The following is a 23072-nucleotide window of genomic DNA, read 5'->3' as shown; positions in this document are numbered from 1 at the left end:
ATGCCCGTGATTCAATATGAATTAGAAGTTATAATTTTTCAAAGTTATGTTGTTTGGCATCACAAACTCCCGCATCACCTGATAAAATTGAAGCACAACATATGCATATTTAGAAGCCGACCTCTAGAATATTCATTTTTATTGAAATTCAAATTTGGATCTTCTTATTTGTTCCCTTAAGGGCATCTCTAGTTGTAGGAGTTCCCATAAGGTTTTTTCCCTTATAATTCATGTCAATGTCATATCAAAAGTAAAAGATCTCATCTATCTCTCCACTATAAAATTTTTTTTCAACAACTTCATTATGAGTCGCATTTATTTTTTCAAAAATAAATCATTATCAAATTATAAACACCATTTTAATTTTTTTAAGAAATAAAAAATTAATAGGAGTGATTCCATATTTGGGAAGCCGCTCCCAAGCTTAATTAAAAGAAACTCACTCCTATTATTTAACATGTCATTCAAATGGGCTCTCACTACAAAAATTACCGTGAATAACGACTGAATATTCCATCGGCATTTCGTCGGTGAATGAGAATTCCGACGGAATATCGACGGAATTTTTGATATCGATAAGAATTGGGTCGACGCTTAATTTACCGACGGAAATGATGTTCAGTCGGCAACTACCGACGGATTAATGTATTTCGTCGGTATATATTAACAACAGAAAACTTATCCCGTCGACAAAGGGCAAACGGATTTTAACGAAGGTTACCGACTGAATTTTATTCAGTCGGTATATTCCCGACGGAATACTTAATTCCGTCGGCAACATACCGGCGGAATACCCATTTCCGTCGGTAACTACCGACGGAATAGGTAATTCCGTCGGGAGTTTATCGAAGATGTACTGTTTCGCTTCAATAAATTTCCGACGGAACTTGTACTTCCGTCGGAAATTACCGACGGAATTAAATATTCCGTCGGCAATATGCAGTAACAAAATTTTAATGCCTCCCCTGCATTTCCCACTTATCATATATATAATTTTTATACAATAAAAATCATCACAAACGATGGTAACACAAACACAAGTCAAATATCAAACACAATCCATACATCAATCACAATCCATACAATCAACACAACATACAATATACTCACAAACAAATGATAAACTATCTAAAAAACAATACAAAACATACTAATAAGTGGTCATATATATCTCAAAAATTCAATACAAAATAAAATATAATTATCCAAATATCAAGTACTGACAATCATAAACATCCAAAAGTACTGACAAGTGAAAGTCAAATAAAAAATATCCAAACGTACCATGATACATCACCTACACATATATCCAAATATAATCCTGTAAAAATCAAATATAAGAGATTATAATCAGACTAAATCGATACAAATGTAATATTTAACTCAAAAATTATAATATATAACTAATTTTACATGTAAAAAATTACCTGGATTATATTGTAATATCTAATGATAGTACGGTGATGAATGTATCAATATGAACTCCTGGAAAATATAAAACACTTAAGATAAACATCTTATAATATCACAATAAAATAAATATATTTGACTTAACTAATTTATAAGAAATTTCTTAAAAAAATCAAGTTATAGTTAAACATACCTCAAAAAAATCTAAACATCGGCGGAGTCTGATGGGTCTCAGGTCTCCTCTGACTAGGGATGCTGTGAATGAGGCTGCTGTGATGGGTCCCATCTAGCAATGATTGCTTGCATCTGGGCCAATGCCTGCTCCTGAGCAACCCACTTCTTCTCCCACCTCTGATCCATGGTAGTCATCTGAGTCTTCAATTCTTGATTTTCTTTTCTTAATGACTTCACCTCAGAAGAAGAAGAGGAACTCGCACGACCCCTAGGAGTCCTCAAGCGATCAAATACCACCTTGGCCTGGGAGCCAAGGCCGTAGAGGGAGGAGTTCTTTGTCCTTCCACCCACAACATCATAATAAATTTCGTTTATTTTCTGGGTGGATAGATCCTATGACTCCCCTCCCTCTACTGGTGGTTGAGATGCCTGAGCAACCCTGTTTGTCATTTCCTCCTGTGTAGAAAAAATTTACAATTTATATCTTACACATAATTATTAAAGCTAATTAATCATTATTAAAGATTAAATATAAATTGCAAGTTAATAATTCAAACCCCAATGTTCTTTGATCGAGCATCAACATATGTGTCATCCTTTCTCTGATGAGTCTTGAAAAAGATCTCCAGGCAAGTAGGTTGTCTTTCTAAAGAACGCTCCTGCATGCACAAATAAGTTTGGCTAAAATTATACAAGTTTATTAATAAATAAAAATTTGATTTATATAACTTTAAATTAAAATCACCAGATCCATAGCGTGCTCAACAATGGATCGAGATCTTGATGTATGCTGAGCAGATCCGGTACTCGGGCCACCTGGCTCTGTATTCCTATTCGCTCTTGCTTTTAGAGCCTTTGTCTTCCATCTTTCTGCAGACCAAGTGGTCGTCCATGCACTCCAGATCTCGTCGGATACATAAGCTGGCCGTGTGCCATCCTTTCTCACATAGTATAATAGATCTTTGTACAACTTGACACAATAAATATTCCAAGTTACTGCAAATTCTACCTCGTGCCCATCCTCCCACGTATACTTTTTTTGCAATTAAAAAATAAAATTTTAGTATATTAAAGGATACATATAATGTACATATTCAATTTACTTACCACAAATTCTTGATAATAAAAGCCCTTAGTTGCAACATCTACATGTCTCCATGTAGTCCTAGATATGCAGACTCTTTCCTTAAATTTCCGTGTGATATATGTCGATACTCGATGGCCGTCGGGAGTAAATCTACATATAAGCAATATTAAGACATAAAATATATGTTATAAATAAAGAACTTGAAATACTAATAATAAAAAAATACTTACGACTCTCCAACAACCCTAAGGACGGTGGATCCATGGAGTGGTGCTGGAAGATCTGCCATGATACCTTATATCTACAAAAAAATTACAGCACATCATAATAAATCTTTACTAACATGATAAATAAGCAACAAAACATGATTGAAGCATTATTAAACTTGTATCACTTGAAACATTATAAATAAGATATTATGTGCACAATTTCATCTCACGATCATCGTATCATATTATCGAAACTCTCCTCTCCACTAATAGAAATGTGATAAAATTTGATCCAAATTATCTGATCCATGAAACTGCAAACTATTATGATATGTAAATATAGTTTCCAGGTTCATCGCAATGCTTATTTTTACTCTCGCCTATTAACTACAAGATCCTCTATGATGTTGGTATGAGAAATTAAAATGTTAAACATAACTTTGAACAATCCTTTTTCCAGTTTTCTTTAGTTAAATTAGATATCTAGCTGTCCTATAAACCATTAATAAACCCTTTGTTCTTGTAAACACATTAAATGTCACATATTGGCAAATATTTTGTTTAAGCTAGTTTCTGAAGATTTGCATACTAAGTGAAGAAATGTAAAGGATGTTCAAGTTATTAAGTTGACTACTACAAAGAATGTTCGAGTTATTAAGTGTCACTACAGTTTGGTGAATCATCAAACATCAGTAATAACAATTGGATGTTGTTCCAAACCCGTTGCTTTTTGTAAGCTTTCAGTTGTCGCTTGCTTGCTGTCGGCGGGCCGTCGTTGGGGGCTTCTCGCGGCAAGCCAGCCGTCGCGAGCAACTGCCTGCGGCTAGCCTGCCGTGAGCAGCTGCCTGCGGCTGGGGGTGTTGGGTTGCCGCGAGAAGCCCCCAGCGACGGCCCGCCGGCAGCGAGCAGGCGACGCCGTCCATGTGAAAACCAACAAACGACAGAGGAGAGCGAGGAGCATACCTGAGTCGCTGGTTGCGGAACGCGGTGAATGGGAGAGGGCACGAGGCTGCTGGACGCAGAGGAGATCGTCGAATCGCCGGAAAAAATCGTCGACAGAGAGAAAGAAACGAAGGTTGCGTGAAGAGGGAAGGGCTCCGTGCCCTAATTCTAATCTGTTTTACCGACAGAATTAAGGTTCCGTCGGTATTTACCGACGGAATTACAGTTCCGTCGGTGTTTATGGACGGAATTACAGTTTCGTCGGTGTTTATCGACGGAATAAATATTCCATCGGTAAATACCTCCGGTTAACGGGTCCGCGTTAACCCTTTTTAAACCAAACGGGTATGGTTTAGAAATATTACCGAAGGACATTACATTCCGTCGATATTTGCCAACGGAATTAACGTTCTGTCGGCAGGTTATATGCCCGCACCCGTTAAACTCCGTTAAACTGAAATTAAATTGAAAATATGCGACATTTACCGACGGAACCATAATTCCGTCGGTAATCACCGACGGGATAATATCCCGTCGGAAATTCCCGACTGAATTATATTCAGTCGGAAACTGCCGACATAATTATGGTTCCGTCAGTACGCCTGTCGTTAATTACGATCATTTTTGTAGTGTCCCATTACGAATGCTCTAAGGGCATTTTCAAGAGTGGAAGCTCTCATAAACTTCCACAATGTCACATTAATACCATATCAAAAATAAAAAATCTTATTCATCTCTCAACTATAAAAAAACTTCTTAATAAATCTTTTATAAGTCCCACATTTTACAAAAAAAATACAATTACAAAATTACAACCTCTTAATAACTCCTTTACTGTGTTTTTTAAAATAAAAATTATAATTAAAAAATAATTTTAATTTTAAGAGAGAGAGTAAGGAGAGGCTCCCGTAGAAAAGCGAAAAAACTCCCTCCCACTATGGAAGGGAGCTCCCTCACTACTATCACATCAGCAATAAGTGCTTTCATTATGGATGCTAAGGACATCCATAGTAGTGAGAGCACTTCATGAGCTCCCTCAATGCTATATTAACATCACCTCAAAAGTAAAATTCTCTGCATATCTGCTATTAAAAAATCTCTGAATAACTTCTTTATAAGTTTCATATTTTTTCGTTATATTTTACCTTCTATATAATTAAAAAACCTCACACGACACATCTCTCCCTTAATTAAAAAACCTCTCCACTATTATATTTAAATTAAAAAATTTATTTTAATAATAATAAAAAAAACATGAAGGAGCATCCTCGTAAACATGGAGCCACTCCTTGCCAAAAGTACGACAAGTTAACAATGAGAGTTCATAAAGAACTCTAATTTGGATACTTTAAGTACTTCTTACTCTAAACACATTATTATTATTATTATTATTATTATTATTATTATTATTTATTTTGGAGAGATAATATTCTGTCCTATTTTAAAAATTATATGAGCATGATAATTCTATTGGGCCTAATATTTTCCTTCAACTTTTCTTGGATTTGTAGCCCATCCCTTTAGTTTATCATTCAAGCTCAACATCATCTCACCAGCTTAGAGATGATCTACTTCCAATAATCAGTGTACACTTTTCTAAATTATTACGATGGTCGATTAAAGTTGTTATAGAGTTTGATCGGTCGTTTCAAATTTGATGTTATCTTTATGTTTTTTTTCATTACTTTCAATAATCAGCGTTCTATTAGCTTTTACCTTTTAAATCTGACACTGACACTGACAGTGTTTATGGAGGAGAAAGATTTCTTTTAATTTTTCACTTCTAAAAAGCCAGAAATTATCTATTAATGAATCACTTATTTGGCCACTGTTGAATTAATCATCCTGGTTTGAGCTGGGTGTTTTCAACAAATTCCCTGCAACATATAGATGCTACAAGAACAGGAAGCTAATTAAGCCAGCCCTTCTCTATCTTTACTCTACATACGCTGTCACTCACATGGATTCTTATGTTCCCCAATGAAATACTAGTTCGTATAAGCTGTTCACTGACAAGAAGATCACCTACTACAAAACCACAAGATACTGCAAAAATTTTGACCTTGGAGGCGAGCCATGTCGTTCCCAATATATATAATTATTTAACTTGGATCGAAGTTATGGATTCCACATGATTGAAACTATCAACGACAGCTCCAAACCACATGGAACCTCGAGCATGTTTGTCGTTTGATTGTTTCTGTATTGCAGCTTCGTTTCTCCCCACTGCACGCCGTTAATAATACATAATAATACGAAGAAGAGGAGAAAAAAAAATGAATCGTAAATTTCAATATCACCTACCTAATTTTTATAATTTCAAAATACAAATCACATTGCCGTTATACTCCTCCTTTCTTTCCACTAAATAATTACGTGGGTATGTGCATCGTTAATGTACTTTCGCAAATCTTCTTAATATATTCACACCATCACAATCTGAATTCGATAACATAAATTGATAGTAATAAAATTGTTTGAGAAAATTTGTCAAAGTTCATTATAAGGCTTTGGAATGAACTAATCAACACCAATGGATTTCTAGCACTTCCCTAGTTTGAAAAATGTCAAAATTTTAAATGTATCGGGCAGTTTTGTCTAAAATTAACTAATTAATAGATCTAGAGAACTCTCAATTATTTTAAATCAAAACCAATATACTTTTGTAAACTTCATTAATGCATACATGCCCTCAGATCTAAATTCAATAACATAAATTAAAAATGATGAATTTTAAAATTTACAAAGGCTTGAGAAAATTTGTCACAAAGACAATAATTCTCATTAACCAATATCACTAATGAGTTCCTAGGACTCTCTTGGCTTGAAAAATATCAAACTTTTAAAATTTTAAACTTCTAAATGTGTCAATTAATTTTGTCTGAAATTAATTGATTGACTTAGAGAACTTCGAATCACTTTAAACCAAAATCAATATACTTCTGCAAACATTCTTAATGCATTCATGCCCTCATATCTGAATTTGATAGCATAAATTAAGAGCAATAAATATTTGAACAGGTAGAGTAAAAATTTAGAGATGCGTACTCAAAGATATATAATTATTTTGTGGAAAGAAGTGAGGAGTATAATGAGAATGTGATATGTGAAATGGATGATATTGAAATTTCCTCACATGGTTTAATAAAATGTTGAGAAAGCCTCCGGGACAATGACGCATTCTCAATTTCCCAAGGATCGAGTCACAATTTCGACAAAGCAACAAATACATTTTCGATGAAAACCTTCGGTGAGATGGACCAGTTAAAAAAAATACTAACAAAAAAAAAAAGTTAACTTTAGAGAATTGAAACACTAGTAATTGTGGTGCGAGGTTCAATCATTGCAGTGCAGTAAGAGGAAGAATTGAAGTTAAATTCCTTCCCTCTTCCGTGCCAATGGCGATGTAGGTGAAGCATACCACATTGGGCTGCCTATCAACTGCCTCTTGAAGAAATGACAGTCCATAATCCATTATTTTAAGCCCTGGATTCTGTGACAAACAATACTACCAATGGCGTGAAGACCAATGAGGCATCTTCGCTTCTTTTTTGGGTGGGAAAAACTACCATATGGAGGAAGCTTCATTCAGCCATGGTGTTCATGCCCCTTTACGCTTCCATTAATTTGCTTTCCAGAGTCATCTTTTCTTATCTTTTCAGTTTGTCAAAAAAAAAAAAAAAAAAAAAAAAAAAAAGGCTGTAATCACTCTTTTAGCAAACTGTACGTAGAGGAGTGCCCCAATAATCACGTAATTCTAAGTTTTTCGAAAAATCAACTTTCAATTTAAGCAGTAGAATTCAGGTATGAGTAGAGTATGGTCACATTCAGAAAACTCAAAATGATTTTGAAATTTTTAAGATCAACAACGAGTTTTAACAAGTATGGCAGACTTAGATCTTTTAACAAGTTAACTTATCTCGAGGTTAAGAAGATTTCAAAAATCTAATACTCTCAATTTAGAATGTGAAATTTAGATCTGAGAATGTGATTATATTTAGGAGTCTCTCGAAAGTGTAATGAATTTGATTTGAAGTTCCTAAGATCATTCATGAATTTCAAATCAAAGTTATTACCTCCTTACATCATCCTACTGAAAAATTATGAGCAAACTATGTGTTTCGAGAAACAACTACATATTAAGGAAATTTAATTACGTGGTTCAATAAACTATGGTTTTCTTTAATCTCAACATGTTTGTATCCTAAGCACTGTATTGTGGCACGAAATGGAAGGGACGAAGGGTTTATGACAAATATGACGCTTCCTGAACAAACCCGAAGCTTCACTGTACTCGAACGGGAGAAGGCTATGAGACAGTTTGGATCTGTCCTCCAACAAAAGAAATCTTTCCAGCAGTGAAGTGCAGTATACTTTAATAAGAAACATGTTTTCCACCGAGATCAGAATCACATGACCTGGACAAGGTTCTTCTACTCCAAGCACTTATTCCTAGGAAAAGTTTGCATGAGACAAACTCAATTAATGACTCATGGGGCACTAGGCCTTGGCTGATTTTAGCATCTGATCTTCCCCAGACTGACACACTGACCCAATTTTTCTCTCACAAGTCAACCATACACCTACATCACCATTGCCTATCTAGGAGCAACACCAAAGTGACTATCAGGTTAAGGAAGAGTCCACTGAATGATCTATTAAACAAGTGAGGAGTTTGGTGGTTGAACTGTTTCATGAATTATTTGGGTTAGTTTGACTGTTTCCTCCACGCATTTGGCTTCTCATTCTTCTTCCTTCCTTTGATGTTTTTGTTTCTTCATCGTTGTAGGAATAAGAATGGTGAAGTTCACAGCTGCAGCAAGAGACTCCATTGATGCAGTTTCTGCAATTCATAAGCGCTCAAAAAGGTTTCACTTTTGTTTTCGTCGTCTCTCTTCTACTCTTCTTTAGGCGATTGTTTGAACGAAAACCGTCTTCTACTAGATTTAATCAAATCCTAGATTTCTGAAATGACAGTGATTGTGAAAAGAGAATCAAGAAAGATAAGCTGGATGCATCGATCCAATCATTTCATCATGTTAGTGTGGTAGAGCTCTTTCCCTCGTTTTCTTCCTTTTTTGTTTTACTCAATGAGTTTCCAAATAGCTTTTTGGACTCTGCATTTGATATGGTTGCAAGGATAAAGAAGAAGACATTCTAGCTGAAATGAACAAAAGATCATCGCCAAAATATCTGATTGAAAGCTCTTTAAAGACAGAGGTAATATGGAAATTGTCCAAATGAATCTTGAGCATGTAGCACTATTTATTCATAGGCGGCCTCTCACAGTCTCACTTCCTCAATGCAGATCCTACAACTGGAAAAATGCCTCAAAAATCAGATTGTGGTACGCCGAGCACTCGAAAAAGCACTGCAGCACGACATTTCTTATGTTGATGAATCATCTATTAGTTGCATCCCAAAAGTAAGCTCTTTCTTCTCTTAGCAGCATCCCTTGTGGCCTTTCAGCTGCTTCTTTATATATATATATATCCATATATATTTCGATTATAATGGAAGATGCCTACATGAAGAAGAATCAATATGAACCAGTAATTCAGATTTCACAATTGGCTCATCCAAATTTTTTTGATGTCAGCCAACAAAGGAACTAATAAGAGAGATTGCAATGTTAGAGTTAGAAGTTGTGCATTTGGAACAACATCTTCTATCCCTCTACCGGCGAGCATTTGAGCAACAAATACCCAATGCACCACCCCATGCCGTCGAAGATGAAACTACGCGACTGCTAGTTCCACAATCAGCACCATTTCCAGAATCTGCCTCGCATGATCTGTCTTTTAGAGAAGTAGCATCGGCAGTTCGAGGTCAAGAGAAGAATAGCCGCAGAATTCACCGCAGCCATTCGTCGTTAGTGCCACATTCAGTTCGTTCAGATACAGGGATACCTTGTGCTAAAAATCTAGCTCGAGCTTTTGGGGCATGCCATACTCTACCACTGTCTTTCCTTGAAGTATGTGATCATACTAAACCCTTTTCTTCCATGGTCACACTCTAAAGATGATAGCAAAAAGAAAGCTCTTTCTCCTTGGTTTCTAACCGTTGTTGCCTTTGGTCTATGTACAGCATGAGCAAAGCTTCAATTCAGGGGTGACGAGCCTCGCAGAACAGCTCGGAACTACAATCAAGCATCACATTCCTGAAACGCCAAACAGACTCTCTGAAGACATGGTCAGGTCAATGTGTGCCATCTATTGCAAACTTAGGGACCATCATGGTGTTTCATCTTCACCTACCTCCTCCTTCTCGTCAAGGACCACTTTCTCTCCCCGTTATACCAGAGAATTGTGGAGTCCTTGTCGTAAGAGGGATGCAATTCTTGACGCCTGGTTTGACAATTCTAGATGTTCTGAAAGATTGAAGGAGTTAAGCGGACCTTACAGTATGATGGTAGAAGTGTCTTCCATTTGCAAGGCCAGTAGAAGGTGCAGTGATATCCAAGAAATGCTGCAAAGCTACAAGTAAGGCACTGCCTGATTCATATTTGGTAATTGGAACTTTGATCTGTTACAAATGTAAGCACAGTGACAACTGAGATCCAAATAACTGCTTGATCTCAGTTTACACATCATATAAAGCTTTTGTTTGTTGAGTTTGGAACTGACTTGTCCTGTTACAGAGTGCTTATGCAGAAACTGGAAACAGTTGACCTAAGAACGATGAACAACGAGGAAAAGATCGCATTCTGGATCAATATCCACAACGCAATGACGATGCATGTAACTACTTCATTTTCAGATAATTCATCATCAACCATTTAGCTTACAGAAATTGACCCTCATCTCCTGCTGTGATCGACAGTCATACTTAGAGCATGGGATTCCAGGAAGCAACATGAAAAAGGCTTCAGCTTCATTGGCCACCAAGGTAAATCTAAAGTTATTTTTGTTTTATAGAGATTGTAAACTTGAAATGTTGATATTCTTCGTCTCAGAATGTGTACAATGTTGGCGGGCGAATGGTAAATGCTGATACTATACAGGGTTTCATACTCGGTTGCCGAATGCATCCTCCTGGGCAGGTATTTATAGCGCTTTTAATCCCTTTTTTGCATGATACTATGCTCAACTCTTCTTAATTGTAGTGGCTGAGGGCATTACTCTCCTCGAGAGTAAAGATCAAAGACAATGACGAATGGAAAGCCTTTGCCATTGAAAGCTCTGAACCTTTAATTCGCTTCGCACTTTGCTCAGGGAGCCATTCGGATCCTGCAGTAAAAATTTCTCACACTTATGTTTCTCTTCATCTGCAGCATGCTGAAAGTCTAAAACCTGTGTGAAATGGCTTTGGCTGCCTTCTGCTCCAGGTTCGAGTGTACAACCCCAAGAGATTATTCCAACTGCTGCAGGCTGCAAAGATGGAGTACATCCATGCGACCGTGACGATTGGCAAGGGACGCAGGATTCTTGTGCCAAAGATCTTGGACTACTTCGCGAGGGACTCCAACTTGTCCTCCCAGGAACTGGTGGAGATGATCAAGTGCCATCTTCCTGAAAGTTTAAGGCTCATCGTCGACGCATGCCAGGGAAGCAGTTCTGCAAAACTCATCGAGTGGGTGCCACACAACGTCTCTTTCAGATACTTGTTGCCTAGGGACCTTGGAAATCTCAAGTCTCATTAAGAGAATAAAACATGCATTAATGTATGAATCCTTTGTAAAATTGATGCTTTCCAAGTAACTAACGATCGTTTTGTTAACGGGCACACACATCAACTATTCGTTGTTGTAACAAGTCTTTCCTAAACCCCTGGGATTCAGTCATCATAGTTTGCTATTGAGGCAACTTTAATTCAACATAAAACAAATCATCAATAAGGTACGTTCTAATCATTTTCAATTATCAAGTAAAATGCTCTCAATGCTAAAACTTTTAAACCGGTGTCAACCTGCTGTTTAATGAGCATGATACCAGGAATAGAGGAACAAGATCTCCCAAATACTAATCTTTTTGTGGCATATACTTTCAGTAACCTCGAAGAGGACAGATACATAAACACAACTATGCTTACAATTCAGTAACATACATTAATCATAAGTGTGTATAGACAAAGCAATGTAGCTGTTTATTCATGGAGACAGATTCCTCAACAATAGATGACATATTTGACCTAATAACAGACAGTAGGCAAACTTACAACATCGAAATAGAATACCCATTTCATGACATTTCTTTGGTCACTTTGAATTCCATCCATAAGCACTGTATTGGACAGGATATCTGCACAACATCTTGGTTCATGAACGAGATGAAAGAGGAGGAAAATTAAAGAGCAAGGGAATACATGTATCAATGACCAGTCATATATGCAGAAGCATTCTTAGCATAAGAAACATTGAATCTAGATGATACAGATTCATTGTTGTAGGTTAAAAATCTGAGAAGATTGTTGAGACACACACTATAAAACTCACAATTTGTGTTACCTAAATCAAACAAAATGCCAGGTTGGTTATGCGACTGCTTAGGAACTATAACAGTCATGAAAACAGCACTGAGGAGTAAAATCCTAACATCCAGAAGATAAAACGCAAAATAGAACGGATTTGGTGAAAAGGTAATGTGTTAAAAGAGTAGTAGGAAAAAAAAATTCTCTTGTCAAAAGGAATCATCATTTCACAGTAACTCTAAAATCAACAAAATTGTACTCTAGAACTCCAAATATCTTTCAGCTGAAGATCTAAGTGCTTTGTCAGTCAACTTTTGGATTGCTCAATTCCATCAATCTGAAGCTCTAAAATCAACAAAATTGTACTCTAGAACTCCAAATATCTTTCAGCTGAAGATCTAAGTGCTTTGTCAGTCAACTTTTGGATTGCTCAATTCCATCAATCTGAAGCCTAGCATGATAGACTTGTAGTCCTTTCATGAACACCATTTCCTCTAATATAAATAGCTAAAATATCATCAACACTAAAAATCTAGTAAAATCAAGTAGAAACACACCCTAAATTGAGTCTTTAATAAAATGAAACCTAAAAAAACATCAAATTTAGTCTATATTAAAACACTTAAAATTAAATCTTGATCAACTAAGCTAGCACCAAAATTTAGTTAAGCTAACTCCATATCTGAGTAAGTCAGCAAATCAATTTTTAATGCAGCTAGAAACAGCTACACCTCAATCTCATTAAACTAATACTTCAATTTAATTAAGCTATCACCTTACATAATGGTCTAATTGGTGGCCACAAACAAGTTCTAAATTGATTTATAACCACAATTCAAATTTTACAAGTCACTGTTGAATAATGATGTCTTGTTCACTTCAAGCTATTCAAACAAGAAAGTAGGCAAATGGTCATTTTTTCCAAAGGCTCTTAGAGCCATGCAAGATATTTTAAATATAAGTCTCTTTTAATACTTGGTACTATTTATCGTCATGACATCAAATTTGCCAAGTAGACCAGGAGTTCACTGTTGAGAACACTTTAAATTGTCGTAGTCATCAGGTGGGCCATCTTATCAATGGATTCAAACGCTCTTAGATTCCAAAAGGACCTGTCATTGTAACACACACACTAGATGATGAACGTTGAGAACACTTTGCATTGTCCTGGTCCTCAATTGGGCCATCTTAGTGGTGGATTAAAACATTATAAGTTCTAAAAAAATTTGTAATTGTACAAAAAGAATTTTTAATTCTTTCAATACCTAATTGCTCTAACAAATACTATCTTTTTCAAGATATTTTAGTAGTAGTTCTCCCTTTGAGCTGCTTGTTAACTTCATAACTGTTGGATAATTTAGAGCAGAATAATATTCACACCACCGCAATATCATTTAGAGGATTAAAATTCTGAGAAATTGTGAAGACACTAGATTGGACAAGGCCTCCATGGAAAAAGAAATTTCTTGAGGAATTTCACAGCTCATTTCCTCGTATTATTTTCAAGAAAAGCTGCACTGAAAAAGATAATGAAAAGGAATGGAGTTTGCCACGTATCTCTATATGTAAAAGAACCCTCGTTATAGATAAATTTAGTGTCTAGGTATCTGGTAACAAAACAAGATGATTCATAGCAGATTGGGAACAGCCTCATAAATAAATATATCGAGGGTTGCCAAATTGTGCTTAAAAGATCTGAAAGTGCTTTAACATGGTATCTGTGGCAAGAAATTCCAGTCCAAAGGAAAAAGTACTTGTAATTTGCAATGCATATAGTATTATTGTAGTAAAACCCATTTTCCTGATTCGCTAGTGCCATTCTAATTGTTACACATTGATACTCCATTATTTGATCAAATTTATTTCTATAGGCATGCTTTGACTGTGTATATTGAATTGTGACTGAAATAATCAGCATATTCTAAATTTGACAAATTAGCACAACTAATCAGCATACTAGTTTACCTGATTGATAAAACTCAGTTTGCACTGGAGGCTGGAAGACAAGGAGCTGAGGTATCAGTTGGGAGACTGACCACATGATTCCCAGTGACCCCTTCATTGTTTGATATTGCAGCTGAGTTGACCGCAACAGGTGAAGCAAAAGCACTAGCACTGTTATCCCTTGTTGCTAGGTGATTTACCATGCCCGAGCCTGTGTCAATTTGTGTATTTGGTTGCCTTCTAAGTTCAGAAGTAAGATTAGGCACAGCACTATTACGAGAGAAAAGCCTCTCTCTCCATCCCCGAGTACTTTTGCTGATAGACTCTTTGTACCTAGATGGTAACACAATATGGCCATTTCAGTCCATCTGACCGTCTAGGCCTTAAAAAATGGCAAGCAAGACATTATATACCTCATTGAGACAGCATTTAAACGAGATCGCACAGATTCTGAGAAAGATTGAAAATCTGATGGTCCTGGCCTGTCTTGAAGGACTGGAACTGATTGGCTGGCGTAGGTAATGTGCAAATACTATTTATCATACAATGCAATATACAAGGAAACAGAAGAAAACAAAGATGTAATTGTATGGAGGACCTGTTGGTGGTACTGGGTCTGCTATGGTTGGTGATGGTTTCTGATGCTATTGCATCATTCTGTTCGGCTTGAATTGAGATCGGGTGTGTTTCTTCTGTTGAGGCAGTTGGTTCGTTTTCTTCTTGTGCAGAAGAGGAAGATCGATAACCAACATAGGGTGCATTTGGATGTGGAGAGAAGATCAAAAACTGTGGATGGTGATGAGATCCTGACCGACCACGATGCCCATCTCTCCTGGAAATATGGTGCACCCTTCCCATTGCTGCTGCAGCAGCTAAGTGCTGCATTAAGCGCTCTTCAAATTCAGCTTCACTTCCACCTCCTGGTAACTGCAGTATTGATCAAAAAGCTTATTATCTTCTATAGAAGGATAAAACTATGAAGTATGAAATTAACATGACTACCTACATGCTGCAATTCAAAATCTCCAAGAGCTGGATGATGAAAGATAGTAGTTGTTTGTGTTTTGTTTAGTCGAATGTTCCTCTCCCTTATTACAGCATCAAGCAGTTCCTGGCTGCCATGTTCAGCATTAAACAATGAACTGAGGATGTGGGAAATTATCCTAATAGATTTTGTCATTTTGCAATCTATGCCAAATCAAATGAAACCTGGTAGGATCCTTCAAAGAGATGGACTGCCAACACATGGGGCATTGGGAACTCCTCTGGCACCTGCTTGCAAATTCTTGGCATGAATACCTCAGTTCTACTAGCATCCATGCTAGGTGCTATTGATATTGTAAATGAAGAAGAAAAGAAAGAGATGTGCACTAAAGATCATTGAGCCAACTTATTTCCGAAGAAGCACATTAACAACCAAGTTAATGGATAAAATACAACGAAACTTGGCCTAGCTTACAATAACGACTGAAACTTACGCCACTGAGCAACAACACTGAGAGCATTAATAATGACTAGAAATTGAAAAGGCTCGTGCCTTATTAGGTGGAAACCGGATCATGGAATGCATATTTCCTTTGACCTTAATAAGACCTGCAGTGCACGGTCGGCAAGATCTTTACTTGCTGAGCAGCAAGCATAACGTCTAAAAGAATTGGTCCTTAGCAACAAATATACAACATCCTGAACAAAGTCGTTGATTACCACTCAAGAATGCACTGGAGATGGAACTCATGCTTGCAACCAGTAACCTATACGAGCAACGACAGGAATGCAAAAAATGAGAAAAATAAATAAATCCAGATTAAGTAACAAAATTGATGATTTTATCCGATCAATAAAAGATCCACTAAACCGCGTACTGTCGAAGGATCACTTTGGCAGAATTCTTCAAGACATATGCTGCAGGCATCGTCGCAGGCGTCTTGGATGCCCCCTTCCACAAAAGCCGCAGCTGACGACAAGTCCTTCTCCATCTTTGCGGCCTCCTCCATCCCTAAACCCTAAACCCGATAAACTAACAAACCAAAAACAAGCAACCAAAGAAGTCAGAAACAGATCGACATCACAGACGGTCAAAAAAAAAAAATCTTTGGAACACAACTCGATCGACTTGAAAAAACGTCAAACTAAAACCATGGGGCTATCGCTGACTCTGATAAAGCCAGCATCTTCATGGACAGATCGCCACGATCCATGATTAATCCTTGTAATTTAATCGAGAATCAGAGAAACATAGCGGAGAAAACAGTACCTGGAAGGAATCGGAGACGCTAGGTCGAATAGAGGCTCTCCCTGGCGCGTGCCTCGAGCGTTGATGATGAGCGCCTAATAATTGATTAAGTAATCAGAGGAGGAGACTTCTTCAACCTTCATTTTGACCTGGGAAGCCGATTCCCCATTTCCACGAGCATTGCAAGTGGTTTAGGAGGTCATCAATGGCGGATGAATGCGATTAACGAAAGCATTGTTTCGCTCAATGAGATTTATCAGGTTGAGTTGTCGTCAGCTAATTGGCCCTCTAAGCTCCGTGCTCTTGTGGGCCACTCAACTCACCATTTGTTGGGCCTTGTTCACTCTCCATTTGTCAGCCCATAATATATTATTTAAAAAAAAATAAATAGAAATATATTTTTACAATTATTTTTAATAAAAATATCTCTGCAGTTATTTTTTTAAAAAATATTATTCTTTTTAGAATAACCTTTGGAAAAAATTGGTTTGCACGACAATTAATTGTTAAATTTATCACAATTTTCATAATTATTATTCCTTTTATTAAATTATTCTTTTGTGCCTTTCTTCAATTAAGATATATAATTATCATAGTCCGTATCATTTAATTAAGATGTTTATTAATCATTTAAATAGATATTTATATAATCTTAAATATAATTTTTAAAATTTTTTCTTAATACAATTCAATATTTTTCTTAAATATTTTTCATTTATTATCATATTCATTATTTTATCACTATATATTCATTTTAATATCCTTATTCTTATGATTTTTTTTATATATAATTCTATCAAATGACACCGACATGAGTTCTAGTGGACTATCCAACATCACAAAAAATTCAAGTATAATGTGTCATATATAAGATTTAAAACCTTCTAAAAAGCTCTATCCAACATTTACCATCAGACCATAACTCGAGGGTTATATTCTCGATTAATATTCCGGCATAACTTCACGTATGACCTATATGATTTAATCATTATTTTATAAAATTATTTTTAAAATTTAAAGATATTTTACAATCATAAATAATACCCTACTGTTTTCCGTATATGTTAAGACTTTTTAAGGTAAATTATTCATAAAATTTCCTCTATTTTTCTCAATTTCCATGGACAATTAATACCGAAAGATACGGTGGAATTAACCAATTGCTCCTTTTTTACCTCTTTTCAAGTAAATAAAAATAATGATTTTATTTTTTATTTTTAAATTCATAAATCTGGCGTAAAAGGATTCTCCTTTCCCAAGAATAGCCTGAAAATTCTCCAATTCGAAGTATCCGTCAACATTCAATTGATAATGAAACACTTCCAAACGTTTTAATTATTAAAACATTCCAATTTAAATTTCAAATATCATTTTTTTATGAAGGAATATTTTAATAATACAAAAAAAAATTCAAGAGATATTTTGAAAATTATCTACCGTTGGATGATAGTTTCAATTACCAATCACAAACTGTTTTAAAAAGTAGGGACGTATTGGTAAGATGACCAGAATAAAGATCTATTTCTTTGCGAGGAGAGGCAGAGGCAGAAGCGAGGGGGAGGAGAGGAGTCTTATCCTTCTCTTGTGCTGTAAATCAAGAAGCAGGCGAAGGTTTTAAGATGATTTCCGGGAAGGAATTCTACGAGGTGATGGTGGCAATGGTGCCGCTGTACGTGGCGATGATCCTGGCGTATGGCTCGGTGAGGTGGTGGAGAGTCTTCTCGCCGGAGCAGTGCGCCGGAATCAACCGTTACGTGGCGCTCTTCGTGGTTCCATTCCTGTCCTTCGACTTCATCTCAAAGAATGACCCTTACAACATGAACTTTCGCTTCATCATGGCCGATGTCATCCAGAAGCTCATCGTCCTGGCAGCGCTGGCCGTCTGGGCGCTCGTCGGCGGTCGCCAGGCCGGACTTGACTGGACCATCACCATCTTCTCCATCTCCACCCTCCCCAACACCCTCGTCATCGGCATTCCCCTGTTCCTAAGCATGTACGGCGATAGCTCAGCCCCTCTCCTGTCGCAGATCATCGTCATGCAGTGCATCGTCTGGTTCACGCTTCTGCTCATCCTCTTAGAGTGCCGCGCCGCGAAGATCATGATCGCTGATCAGTTCCCCGGCGCGTCCTCTGGCGCTATCGCTTCAATCACTGTCGACCCCGAGGTCGTTTCCCTGGGCAACCTCGACGTCGACGACCCGATCGAGACAGAGTCCTGCGTCGATGACGACGGCAAGCTCCACGTTGTCGTCCGGCGATCCAGCGCTTTCAGATCCGACCTCAACCACTCACGCAATTCCTTCGATTTTACCTCCAGCTTCTCCAACGATGATATCTACCGGCAGCAGTCGTTGCGCTACCCCTCCGGCGAAGGGGCGCGGCGGTCATCGAGCTATAGTGAGGCCAAGCTCAACACCCGGTTGCCAAGGTTCCGCCACCAAATGCCGTATAGCTCTCCTCAGCCGACGCCAAATCCTTCCGTCTCCACTACCTCACTCACAGGGGCGGCCAGCCGACAGCCCCACCTCCAAAAAGCAGCGAACGGCGGGAATAAGGACCTTCACATGTTCACGCGGAGCTTCAGTGCTTCACCAGCCATCCACGCGTTCAGAAAGTCGCCGGCAGCGGAGCACCAAGTCACAGCAGCAGTTACTACGGCCGAATGTATAAAATACCACCTTTTCTCGATTAACTATCTTGTTCCAGCATTAACCAACGCACATTGGATGATCTAGTGCCAGAGGGGTTAAGCATCAACAACAAAACGATCGAGGAAGAGGAAACAGCTCCACCTCACCAAGGAGGCGATGGGAAGACCAAAGAGGAGGCGGCCGCCGACAAAAGATGGCCCGGGGAGGTGATGGCCATGCCGCCGACAGTCGTGATGATGAAGCTCATCCTGACCATGGCGTGGCGGAAGCTCATCAGAAATCCCAGTACCTATTCCAGCTTGATCGGCCTCATCTGGTCTCTCGTCAAATTCAGGTATACAGCCACATAAACCAATCTCGCAAATTCTCAGGATCGTGAGTCTAATTATTGAGTGCAGGTGGGACTTGGAGCTCCCCAGGATCATAGATAAGTCCTTGGAATTGATCCAGAAGACCGGCCTCGGCATGGCCATGTTCGGCCTCGGTCAGTCTCCACAACCCCTGTTTCCTGCATTAATTTCGCTACTTAACAATTCCAATTCGCAGGTCTGTTCATCGCGCTGCAATCGAGACTCATAGCATGCGGGTACAAGCTCGCGATATACGGCATGGTCCTGAAGTTCCTCCTCGGCCCAGCCGTCATGGCCATACCCTCAGCAGCATTCGGCCTGCGCGGCGATCTCTTGCGGATCGCCATTGTCCAGGCAGCTATGCCTTGCAGTGTTGTTTCCTTCGTGTTCGCGAAAGAGTACAATTTGCACGCGGACATTCTCAGCACAGCGTGAGCACATACCGATCTCTTGCCCTTCTTCTCTCATCTTCTTCATCGTCAATTAATCAACTCCTTGCTTGAAACTTTGTGACAGAGTGATCACAGGGATGATCGTTACTGTGCCCGTAGCTCTGGTTTACTACATCCTCTTGGGTCTATGAAACCGATCTTCTAACTCACTCACTATTACAATTAGATGCAGCTTTACCGACCTGGTTTTGTTGTCGATCGAACAGGCCTTCTTCAAGCTCTATCCTATAATTGTCATTGTTTTATGTTTGCCATGTGCGAGAGGCCGGGCCTTCTTGTTCATGTGCCCATGTAATGCCTTCGTTTTGATTGTTCGGCACATGTTTATGTGGCCATCCCTTCCTTTTGCCTCGCAAAAGAACGCAGAGAAACTTGTGCCTTTCCCAGAACAAATTGCACTGTTGGAATTGTAAATCAAATTGCATTGGCCTTCATTAAGCTAGCCTAGCCTAATTTGATTGAATGCTTAGAAAGAAATCAAGTTGCTTTAGACTTCTTTTTTTTTTGTAATGGCTATAGCTAAGTTGTTTCGTGAAAGCAATATTGAGAGAGAAAAACACAGAGTTAAATTATTTTCTTAATCATATTCTTTCACATTATTGTAGCATTCACATAATATTATATGATCAGATAATATTATATGATATTGTTCGAAATCAGTGAAGATAATAAGTTAGGGCGTGACTTTATTGTTGACTCGATGAAGACTCCGCATAATCTTGGAACACAAGGAGTGTTAGTATCGGGTCAGGAAAGGGATCTTCGGTGTTGGTCCTCCAACGCACAAGTTAGTGGTCAGTCTCAGAGAAGAAAATAGTGAACTGTAGCAAACAGCACGTGCAAATAAGAAGCATCCTATACCTCCGCCTGTAGATGGAGACCTCTTTTATAATGTCACCGTTGCATTATGCACGCATCTCAAAGCATTAACATGTTTCCCAAAACTTTCCTAAAAAATGATAGGCCATAAAATGCCCCTGACCTCTTTCCTTAAACGAGCCTGCAAATAGTTGTGACTTGACAGACTGGAAGTGTCTAAAGGACGATTTGTCGACAACATATTCTCTGTCATTTTCAGCATAAACTTTCAAAATCGTACGATATGACAAATATCTAAGTTCCGCTATAAGCTGACCGACGACCACTCAACAGGTATATCGCCAACTCGGCCGTATAGAATATAGCTATTGACTTGTTCTTCACTCAGTTTTCATGTTGTGGAGAGGCGCACTGTATTCGATCGACCCTTAGGTCAAATCAGTAAGGATGGTGGGTCGGGTAACTTAGTATTTAGTTCTTAACCTCATCTGTATTTTTCAGAGGACAGTCGTTTGGACGGTCTGGTCGGCTTTTCACATCCAGCCGACGCCGAGAGCCCGCTCGACTAACCCTGCCTGGTTCGCAATTCGCAATCTCACGATTCGATCAACCCTGCGGCTTTAACCGTTTGACTTTGACCTCCACGTTAGTCAGTCCTTACTTCTTTGGCCCGGTTTTGGGTGGACCCCTCTTTATCACTGTATTACAAGTCTTCTCCCCAAGTCTAGTCGAACGAAAATTCAAGCCCGATTAACTGGACACTTAGTATTTTCTACAAATCTTCTACCCGACCGGACACTTTGCTATTTGAATCGTCGCTCGGCTTGAACAATTACTACTCATACAACTCCTAAGAAAACTTATTTCTTCCTGGTTGGGAGACTCCGAGGTTGACGTCGCTCGGCTCGAATGTAGGCGACACTTAGATGTTTGTTATCTCTTTTCTGATTTCTTTCCTGAGCGATCTCCAATACTCATAGTGTCTTTTAATTACTGTTGACACCATCATGATTTCTTGGAAATCGCTAAATCCTTTGCCATTAATACAAAACATACCGAGCATGTTTTTTTATTGTGCGCCTACTGATTATTTCCATTCCTCATTAATGTCACCTATGATTGAATGTCATGTGTCACGTTTTCATGCCGTCGAATGTCTGATGTAACAGACAACTGTTAGGATTCGATGCGACAACTACCTTTTTGAATTGGGACGACACAGATCGAGTCTCATTTTTCTAAATCTTTGATCGAACGATTCTGAATAATCAACGACAGGGTTTTTAAACCCTCTGCTCTCATCGGCACAACATCGTTTTCTTCTTTGCCTTTGCCTTTGTCTTCGTCTACTTCTTTGCTCTCTGCTTCTAGTCACCGGTGATTCTCATCCAGTAAGTTCCTTCTCCTTTTCACTTTCGATCTTCGATCTTCCTATGGCTCGTTCTCCTTCTCCCCCTCCGGCAATCTCCAGACTGTGGTATACCTCCACTTCGTCGGATTTTAATGGCGACGAAGTGGATCAAATGACAATGCTCTATTATATCTCTCGTGATCACAAGATTGCCATCTCGTCTACCTATGATCACCCCAATACCCCTCCTGAAGGGTTTCTAATATTTTTCAAGGATTAGTTCTACATCAGACTCCATTTTCCAATCCATCCTTTTTTTGTCGAAGTTTGTAGATATTTCCATATTCCGTTGCAACAACTAGTGCCTAACTCCTTTAGGCTACTACGCGGAGTAGTAATACTGCTCTGCTTGTATAAGATTCCTCTTAATCCTCATATTGTCCATTATTTTTATTACCCTAAGCAGTCCAAACTAGGTGTCTTCCTCTTCCAAGCTAGGTCAGCGTTGTGTCCTTTGATAAAATATCCTCCTCCAACAAGGGCTGGAAGTCCCACTACTTCTACATCCAACTTCCCGGTTGAGTTGGCTTCCCGACCGACTGGCAAATGCAGCTACCTAACTCCCTCGAGCTAAGAGGATATTGGTGGGAGCCGACGTACTTCCAAGCCGCAGTGTAGCTGGTCGGCCTGAAATATCACACACACAAGTTGCTATTGAAGGGTGTTTTGTATATGTTTGTGCTAAGTCCTGTCCACACTCAACTGCCCTGCACTTTTGGTGCGCCGCTTTTCCTTTTCTTATTTTTGGGTCTAACTGATTTTTTCTTCTCTTCTGCAGCAAAAGTGATGTTTAGCATTTTACTCAGCGGCTTCACTAAGTTAACTGTGGAAGAGTTGGAAACTCATGGAGTTGTCAAGCTAGAGAGCCATGGGCTATTGCCGATTGGGACCTCGGAAGCGTAAACCGGTGAAGGAGAAGCGAGCTGAGTAGTGAGGAGTGACGTTGTTGCCAACACTAGCGAGCTACCTCTCGAGCGGCCC

The 23072-nt window shown here is 38.6% G+C and overlaps 3 protein-coding genes across 4 annotated transcripts; 2 read left to right on the top strand and 1 right to left on the bottom strand.

Annotated features, from left to right (window-relative positions):
* The first annotated feature begins 8335 nt into the window (after nucleotides 1–8335).
* On the top strand, nucleotides 8336–11547 carry LOC122046652. 2 transcript variants are annotated; one of them, XM_042607436.1, is made up of 12 exons: nucleotides 8336–8529; nucleotides 8612–8690; nucleotides 8800–8860; nucleotides 8962–9042; nucleotides 9131–9247; nucleotides 9422–9796; nucleotides 9910–10304; nucleotides 10463–10562; nucleotides 10645–10710; nucleotides 10778–10864; nucleotides 10928–11056; nucleotides 11150–11547. In XM_042607436.1, the coding sequence occupies exons 1-12, from the start codon at nucleotides 8517–8519 to the stop codon at nucleotides 11462–11464; spliced, it is 1818 nt and encodes a 605-aa protein (XP_042463370.1). In that variant the 5' UTR covers nucleotides 8336–8516; the 3' UTR covers nucleotides 11465–11547. The 2 variants fall into 2 exon arrangements, with proteins under 2 accessions (XP_042463370.1, XP_042463369.1); XM_042607435.1 differs by having other exon boundaries at nucleotides 8800–8869.
* A 232-nt stretch (nucleotides 11548–11779) lies between these two features.
* On the bottom strand, nucleotides 11780–16628 carry LOC122046653 (E3 ubiquitin-protein ligase RHF2A-like). Its single transcript, XM_042607437.1, has 9 exons — nucleotides 16430–16628; nucleotides 16038–16192; nucleotides 15880–15926; nucleotides 15385–15447; nucleotides 15182–15290; nucleotides 14774–15102; nucleotides 14589–14684; nucleotides 14197–14508; nucleotides 11780–12062 (listed from the first exon to the last, which is right to left on the bottom strand). The coding sequence occupies exons 2-8, from the start codon at nucleotides 16167–16169 to the stop codon at nucleotides 14211–14213; spliced, it is 1074 nt and encodes a 357-aa protein (XP_042463371.1). The 5' UTR covers nucleotides 16170–16192; nucleotides 16430–16628; the 3' UTR covers nucleotides 11780–12062; nucleotides 14197–14210.
* A 1393-nt stretch (nucleotides 16629–18021) lies between these two features.
* LOC122048528 (probable auxin efflux carrier component 1c) lies at nucleotides 18022–20017 on the top strand. Its single transcript, XM_042610084.1, has 5 exons — nucleotides 18022–19107; nucleotides 19152–19393; nucleotides 19458–19543; nucleotides 19606–19840; nucleotides 19926–20017. The coding sequence occupies exons 1-5, from the start codon at nucleotides 18028–18030 to the stop codon at nucleotides 19990–19992; spliced, it is 1710 nt and encodes a 569-aa protein (XP_042466018.1). The 5' UTR covers nucleotides 18022–18027; the 3' UTR covers nucleotides 19993–20017.
* The last annotated feature ends 3055 nt before the right edge of the window (nucleotides 20018–23072 follow it).

The sequence above is a fragment of the Zingiber officinale genome, chromosome 2B, assembly GCF_018446385.1.
Source record: "Zingiber officinale cultivar Zhangliang chromosome 2B, Zo_v1.1, whole genome shotgun sequence".
Taxonomy (NCBI): Eukaryota; Viridiplantae; Streptophyta; class Magnoliopsida; order Zingiberales; family Zingiberaceae; genus Zingiber; species Zingiber officinale.
The sequence above is the reverse complement of the archived record's forward strand: the minus strand, read 5'-3'. Positions and strand labels throughout refer to the sequence as shown.

What these genes read in the sequence shown, in the direction of transcription:
- LOC122046653 (XM_042607437.1), bottom strand. Translation starts at nt 16,169, where the DNA reads ATGGAGGAGGCCGCAAAGATGGAGAAGGACTTGTCGTCAGCTGCGGCT. An exon ending in GAGATTTTGAATTGCAGCAT is followed by an intron (nt 15,103 to 15,181) that starts GTAGGTAGTCAT and finishes TCAATACTGCAG; the next exon opens with TTACCAGGAGGTGGAAGTGA. An exon ending in TTAAATGCTGTCTCAATGAG is followed by an intron (nt 14,509 to 14,588) that starts GTATATAATGTC and finishes GTTACCATCTAG; the next exon opens with GTACAAAGAGTCTATCAGCA.
- LOC122046652 (XM_042607435.1), top strand. An exon ending in CTATTAGTTGCATCCCAAAA is followed by an intron (nt 9,248 to 9,421) that starts GTAAGCTCTTTC and finishes TTTTGATGTCAG; the next exon opens with CCAACAAAGGAACTAATAAG. An exon ending in GGAGCCATTCGGATCCTGCA is followed by an intron (nt 11,057 to 11,149) that starts GTAAAAATTTCT and finishes CTTCTGCTCCAG; the next exon opens with GTTCGAGTGTACAACCCCAA.
- LOC122048528 (XM_042610084.1), top strand. Translation starts at nt 18,028, where the DNA reads ATGATTTCCGGGAAGGAATTCTACGAGGTGATGGTGGCAATGGTGCCG. An exon ending in TTTTCTCGATTAACTATCTT is followed by an intron (nt 19,108 to 19,151) that starts GTTCCAGCATTA and finishes CTAGTGCCAGAG; the next exon opens with GGGTTAAGCATCAACAACAA. An exon ending in CATGGCCATGTTCGGCCTCG is followed by an intron (nt 19,544 to 19,605) that starts GTCAGTCTCCAC and finishes TCCAATTCGCAG; the next exon opens with GTCTGTTCATCGCGCTGCAA.